The sequence below is a fragment of the Salvelinus sp. IW2-2015 genome, linkage group LG13, assembly GCF_002910315.2.
Source record: "Salvelinus sp. IW2-2015 linkage group LG13, ASM291031v2, whole genome shotgun sequence".
NCBI classification, from domain to species: Eukaryota; Metazoa; Chordata; class Actinopteri; order Salmoniformes; family Salmonidae; genus Salvelinus; species Salvelinus sp. IW2-2015.
Genome location: NC_036853.1, coordinates 2,202,560 through 2,209,451, shown reverse-complemented (window position 1 = coordinate 2,209,451; position 6,892 = coordinate 2,202,560). Strand labels below are relative to the sequence as shown.

The 6,892-nt window shown below is 46.6% G+C and overlaps 1 protein-coding gene across 1 annotated transcript in view; it reads right to left on the bottom strand.

Annotated features, from left to right (window-relative positions):
• LOC111971785 (ATP-binding cassette sub-family C member 8-like) overlaps window positions 1-6,892 on the bottom strand; it is a 171,267-nt gene that overhangs the window by 23,288 nt on the left and 141,087 nt on the right. The window contains 9 exon segments of the mRNA XM_023998598.2: window positions 56-176; window positions 724-837; window positions 1,114-1,216; window positions 1,317-1,409; window positions 1,787-1,944; window positions 2,151-2,220; window positions 2,725-2,837; window positions 2,840-2,892; window positions 5,888-6,139. Coding sequence (XP_023854366.1) covers window positions 56-176; window positions 724-837; window positions 1,114-1,216; window positions 1,317-1,409; window positions 1,787-1,944; window positions 2,151-2,220; window positions 2,725-2,837; window positions 2,840-2,892; window positions 5,888-6,139 — 1,077 coding nt within the window.

Here is a 6,892-nt window from a genome sequence, read left to right as displayed (position 1 = left end):
GTACTGTACTAGGGTTAGAGTTAGGTCTGGAGCTAAGAGGTGGTACTGTACTAACCCATCAGTCCCTCGTAGTTCTCAGGCTCAGTCTTCAGCAGGCCGTTGATCCTCTTGACTGAACCCAGCTGAACCTCCATGTCTGCCAGGTTACGCACCATCCAGTTCAGGTAGTTAGATACCTGGGACACAGAGACACAGACAGATGAGACAACATCATTATAGACATGTATAGACAGACAGGTACTGTAACAGGAAGGAGGAGAGAGGTTTGACTGGTTTAGAGCCTCAACCTCTTGCCTGACAACTCATCCTGAATTCAGCTGCTCTATTGATTGTTCAGTAAATTCAGTCTGAAACTGACATCCTAGAAATCGTTTGTGCGGATTTCAAATTCATCATCGATTGGATCTTCTCTAACAAATCTAACCAATCAGAGTATCAAAGTTGATGACGTCATCATGTAGGCCGGCTTTGGCCTACAACCCATCGGTTTCTGGGACCAATCAGAACGGTCAGAATGTGTTCCATTCTGTAAGACGTCGGGGAGATCAAATCCAGACTCATCATGGAGAAGAAACACAAGTGGGCGTGCCATGTGGGCGGAGCCATGTGGACAGGTAGTCACGCAACTCAGCCTCAGTCTTTCAGCGAGAAATGTGTGTCTACATTAGATCTTTGACCTTAGACACACACACACACACACACACACCCCAGAGCGGTCCTCACCATGAGTGCGTAGGTGAGTCCTAGTCCCACCAGGCCAGTGGAGAGGTGGTTGTACAGAGAGTTGCTGATGGAGGCCACGGCTGCTATCAGAACAACACAGGCTCCTACATACTCCTGTAGAGGAACAGTATACATAGTCACCACACACAAACCTATACACGTTTGGAGAGAAAACAAACAGTTCAAACTATATAGTCCAATAGAAATACAACAAAATGCTCAGTATAAATCCATAGAATCCTGTCATATTCAAAATTCCCATAGAGGGAGCAGTCACCCAATAGAATGAGAGCAGACGTAATAACTTGATCAACATGAACCATGCCTTAGATATACCACACAGACAAGAGTTTAGTAGAGCAGAAAGCATTATAGAGTAGACCTCATTACCATGCGGACCTCTAGCCAGCGATTGGCTGCTGTGAGGAAGAGAGAGGAGATGTTGTTGGCATCAGTATACTCCAATAACCTCTGTGTGAACCTGGACTCGTACCTGGAGGAGAGACAATCACAGAGTAATATGTGTAAGTGGAGAGACACACAACTGCCTCGCTGGTCCCGATCAAAATGGATGTTGTTTAGAAAATCTTTACCTGAATGCCCGGATGGTGGTGAGGCCCTCCACTGTCTCTGAGAAGTGGGACAGGAGAGGGAGCTGGGTACTATCCTCCAACTGCTGGAGGTCCCTGACCAGAGAGAGAGAGGGGGGGGGGAGAATAGGTAGAGAGAGAGAGAAAGAGAGAGAGAGGGGGGGAGAGACGGGGAGAAAGGGAAAGAGAGAGTAGGGAGAGAGAGAGAGGTGGGGGGGGAGAGAGGGGGGGAGAATAGGTTGAGCGAGAGAGAGAGAAAGAGAGACGGGGGAAGAGACGGGGAGAAAGGGAAAGAGAGAGTAGCGAGAGCGAGAGAGAGAGATACAAGATATAGAAATGGACAGACAGAGAAAAAGGGGAGACATACTGTAACTAGCCCAGATGAGAACACTGCCCTTTGAATAAACTGATAAACTGAAGCAAAACAAGTGACAGAGATATATTTTTTTAAATATCCCAAACCAAGCGCTCACCTGGAGGCAACCCGGAAGTACTTCTGTATGAAGTAGCAGGCGATGGCCAGGGGCACCAGGGCAATGAGGAACACAGGGGTCACATAGGAGATAACCCCCAGCGCCGACACACACAGCAGGGTGGAGCGACTCAGACACTCCAGGGTGGCAGGGATGTGCTGGGGACACAGCCACCAGTGAAACATTACATTACTACCATCTACCAGGAAAAGCAACCGAAGGGTTCACAGGCTGTAGCTACTTTGAAAACCATGAAGAAAAATAAGCAAAGTCTATTTGAGATTCATAGAATTTGAAAGTTCCAAGTCAGTATGGTTGAGGCTACTTCTAGTGTTAACACACAGAGAGGGTGGTGTTACAATACCTGGTCTATAGTGTTGGTGTCAGAGGAGAACCTGTTGAGGATGTTGCCCAGGGGAGTGGTCTCAAACAGCCTGAAAGACAACCACACAGATCAACTACACCGTCGTTTTATATCTTACTTTATTGTCCCTGAAAGTTCTCATGTTTTTAAGCTTTTTACTGTTCAGAAGTACAACCTCAAGTGGAAGGATGAAGCTGCTGGTATATCATCAATGTTTCTGTTACAAATTCTATTCCTCTGAGGGTTTTGAGGAATTGAATTTAAAAACAAGGAGACAATGAAAGTGATTATCCTTCTTGGCTGCCACCTTATCTAAAATGGTTCCGTACAGAGCCCCGACCACACGGTCATTAGTTGTCTGTGATCTGGCACTGCGCTGGCGTCGCCGTGGTTTCAGTGTGTGGAAGGCAGATGGACCTCTGGGTAATGGGGCGGTTCACAATGTATACAGTGTCTTACCTCGCTCCCCAGGATGATCGATCGTTACACACACACACCATAAACACACACAAACGCAACTCTCTCTCTCTCTCTCTCACTCACTCACTCACATGATGCGCACACACACCTTTACCTCATAGGTGCCAGTATGATCTTGCTGAGCAGGTTGTGGTGTAGTTCTTTGGCCACTCTCAGGCCTGTCCACTCTACGGCCACAGAGGTGACCAGACACAGAACGATGCCCAAGAGCAGCACAGCACACTGAACACTGACAGGTACCACGAGTGGCTGAACCACACTCCTACAGAGGGGAACACGGGGGAAATAGGCTCGGTTAGAGAGCGAGGTGTGTGTGTGTGTGTGTGTGTGTGTGTGTGTGTGTGTGTGTGTGTGTGTGTGTGTGTGTGTGTGTGTGTGTGTGTGTGTGTGTGGTGTGTGTGGTGTGTGTGTGTGTGTGGTGTGGTGTGTGTCACATGATTAGAGAACTTATACACAAACCAAAATAACATCACACCCCTTCTCTCACACACACACACCAATACTTAGTTCCCTCTGAGAGTAACCCTGAGCGCTACTGTAACGTCAACTCTAACCATGAGTAATTAGCTGACTACGTTGTTACATGCATGAGTCACCAAGCCTGACTGACTTTGGACTCTCTCCCCCCCCTCTCTCCCCCCTCTCTTCTCTCTCTCTCTCTCTCTCTCTCTCTCTGGAGAATAAAGTGACTCACAAGTCAAATAATTACTTCTATGTTTCCTTCAGGTGAACTAATTATTCAGCTGAACTTTTCCTTTAAAGGACAGAATGAATGGGATTCTAATTCAAGGTCAAAGACAACTCAAAGGGCCTCTGTGAGGAGAGGAGTTGGAGGGTTTTAATGTGCTTCCCAATGTAGGAAACACACACACAGAGGAATGATCTATTAATAAGAGGCAGCCTTTAGTAGCACCAGGGAAACCCACACACCTGCCGTGGCTCCAATGTGTTAATGACACAGCTTACCTTCTCCTCCTGCAAGTATAATGTGTGTGTGGGTGTCTGTGCGTGCATGTGTGCGCGTGCTTGTGTGTGCGTGCATGTGTGCGCGTGCTTGTGTGTGCGTGCATGTGTGCGCGTGCTTGTGTGTGCATACTCAAGTGCTAATAATGATATTACATCACTATAATTACATTACAATAGCATTTGGAAAAATACTTTCTAAGTGACCAAATATTATATCTTTTTATAATCAAATGTAGGAACTGGGTTCTACACTTTGACCCCACAGGTTGAAGATTTTCACAAATGCAGACCATGGTGTTGTGCAGGAGATAATGAAAATTAGTTTGAAAAGTGGTGAAATTGCCCTTTAATCTACAGTCATGGCCAAAAGTTTTGAGAATGACACAAATATTAATTTTCAAAGAGTCTGCTGCCTCAGTTTGTATGATGGCAATTTGCATATACTCCAGAATGTTATGAAGAGTGATCAGATGAATTGCAATTAATTGCAAAGTCCCTCTTTGCCGTGCAAATGAACTGAATCCCAAAAAACATTCCCACTGCATTTCAGCCCTGCCACAAAAGGACCAGCTGACATCATGTCAGTGATTCTCTCGTTAACACAGGTGTGAKTGTTGACGAGGACAAGGCTGGAGATCACTGTCATGCTGATTGAGTTTGAATAACAGACTGGAAGCTTCAAAAGAAGGGTGGTGCTTGGAATCATTGTTCTTCTCTGTCAACCATGGTTACCTGCAAGAAAACATGTGCCGTCATCATTGCTTTGCACAAAAAGGGCTTCACAGGCAAGGATATTGCTGCCAGTAAGATTGCACCTAAATCAACCATTTATCAGATCATCATGAACTTCAAGGAGAGCGGTTCAATTGTTGTGAAGAAGGCTTCAGGGCGACCAAGAAAGTCCAGCAAGCGCCGGGACCGTCTCCTAAAGTTGATTCAGCTGCGGGATCTGGGCACCACCAGTACAGAGCTTGCTCAGGAATGGCAGCAGGCAGGTGTGAGTGCATCTGCATGCACAGTGAGGTGAAGACTTTTGGAGGATGGCCTGGTGTCAAGAAGGGCAGCAAAGAAGCCACTTCTCTCCAGGAAAAACATCAGGGACAGACTGATATCTGTCTCTTATACACATCTAGATGTGTATAAGAGACAGGCTGAGGACTGGGGTAAAGTCATTTTCTCTGATGAATCCCCTTTCCGAAAGTTTGCGGCATTCGGAAAAAAGCTTGTCCGGAGAAGACAAGGTGAGCGCTGCCATCAGTCCTGTGTCATGCCAACAGTAAAGCATCCTGAGACCATTCATGTGTGGGGTTGCTTCTCAGCCAAGGGAGTGGGCTCACTCACAATTTTGCCTAAGAACACAGCCATGAATAAAGAATGGTACCAACACATCCTCCGAGAGCAACTTCTCCCAACCATCCAGGAACAGTTTGGTGATGAACAATGCCTTTTCCAGCATGATGGAGCACCTTGCCATAAGGCAAAAGTGATAACTAAGTGGCTCGGGGAACAAAACATCAATATTTTGGGTCCATGGCCAGGAAACTCCCCAGAGCTTGTGGTCAATCCTGAAGAGGCGGGTGGACAAACAAAACCCCACACATTCTGACAAATTCCAAGCATTGATTATGCAAGAATGGGCTGCCATCAGTCAGGATGTGGCCCAGAAGTTAATTGACAGCATGCCAGGGCAGATTGCAGAGGTCTTGAAAAAGAAAGGTCAACACTGCAAAAATGTACTCTTTGCATCAACTTCATGTCATTGTCAATAAAAGCCTTTGACACTTATGAAATGCTTGTAATTATACTTCAGTATTCCATAGTACCATCTGACAAAAATATCTAAAGACACTGAGGCAGCAGACTTTGTGAAAATTWATATCTGTGTCATTCTCAAAACTTTTGTCCATGACTGTAGATACTTTATGCGGATGAGACTGAGTGTAGCTCAAGAGCAACACACACATATGGAGGCTCCGTCTGGGAACATTACTTTGAGGTCAGACGTACTGCACTCAACATGTGTTGTTTTCTAACATTATCTTATGGTCCAATTTCAGCTGTATATATGAAATGAATGCTGTACTTAGCAGGAATTATCATGTAAACTACCATTTCAAATCAAATCAAATTTTATTTGTCACATGCACCGAATACCACAGGTGTACGTACACCTTACAGTGTAGACCTTTATAAGGGAATACAACATTGTACTGTAAATAGTGGTCTGTATAATAAAACGTAACCACCGTTTTTTCAAAGCACATTGCCGTTTGGTTTAGGACCAAATTGACCCCTGACCTGAGCGACGGTGCAGTTTCTCCCGGTGGCGTCCATCTTGGCAGTGATGACGTGGGAGGTCCAGTGGGCCAGCCAGTAGTCGATGGCAACCATGAGGGTGTGTTTGAAGAGCTGTGATAGGAGGAGCAGCGGCAGGAGGAGCCCTGCAGAGGACAGGTAGACCCCACAGGAGCGCCAGGGGATGGTGGTGCGGTGACGCATGGCCTGGGACAGGCTGTCATCCTCCTCACTTTCCACAGACTCTTCTGSAAGGACAGAGAGACGTGTGAGAGAGGGATAGGTAGAGAGAGAGAGAGAAACAGTGAAAGAGAGAGGGGAAAGAGATATAGCTCACAGGAGGTTGGTGGCACCTTAATTGGGGAGGACGGGCTCGTGGTAATGGCTGGAGCGGAATGAGTGGAACGGTATCAAATACATCAAACACATGGTTTGATGCCATTCCATTCGCGCCGTTCCAGAATTATTATGAGCAGTCCTCTCCTCAGCTGCCTCCACTGATATAGCTGTAGCTACAGAGCAGGCAAGGCTTCAGTAATGTATTGATTCGTCATTTGTTTCCTGATGGGCAAAACAAAATCCTCATACTCGTGTCGGGTGTTGGGTTAAGGTTAGAGTAGGGCAGCAGAGAGCAGATAGAACACATTGATCATGGTGAGTGAAGCACTGCTCCTCCCCTCATCTAAATATACATCATATCAGCAAGCAAACCTGATGACTGCATGGGCGCCATGGTGTCTACGGGACAGGCCACAGGGAGAGAGAGGGAGAGAGGGAGAGAAAGAGCGAGGGATGGAGAGAGAGGGAGAGAAAGAGGATGGAAACTGGAAAGAATGGAGTCTTCAAGCTACAAGCCAATAGGAGCAACATGGACATAGGGTAGGATCTACATGGGAAGTACCAAGGAGTGTAGCTGCAGCACGATGCTACAGACTAGTCACGACTGGTCACGACTGGTCACGTCTGGTCACCACTCAGTAAAACCATGCAGTCGGCCCTAC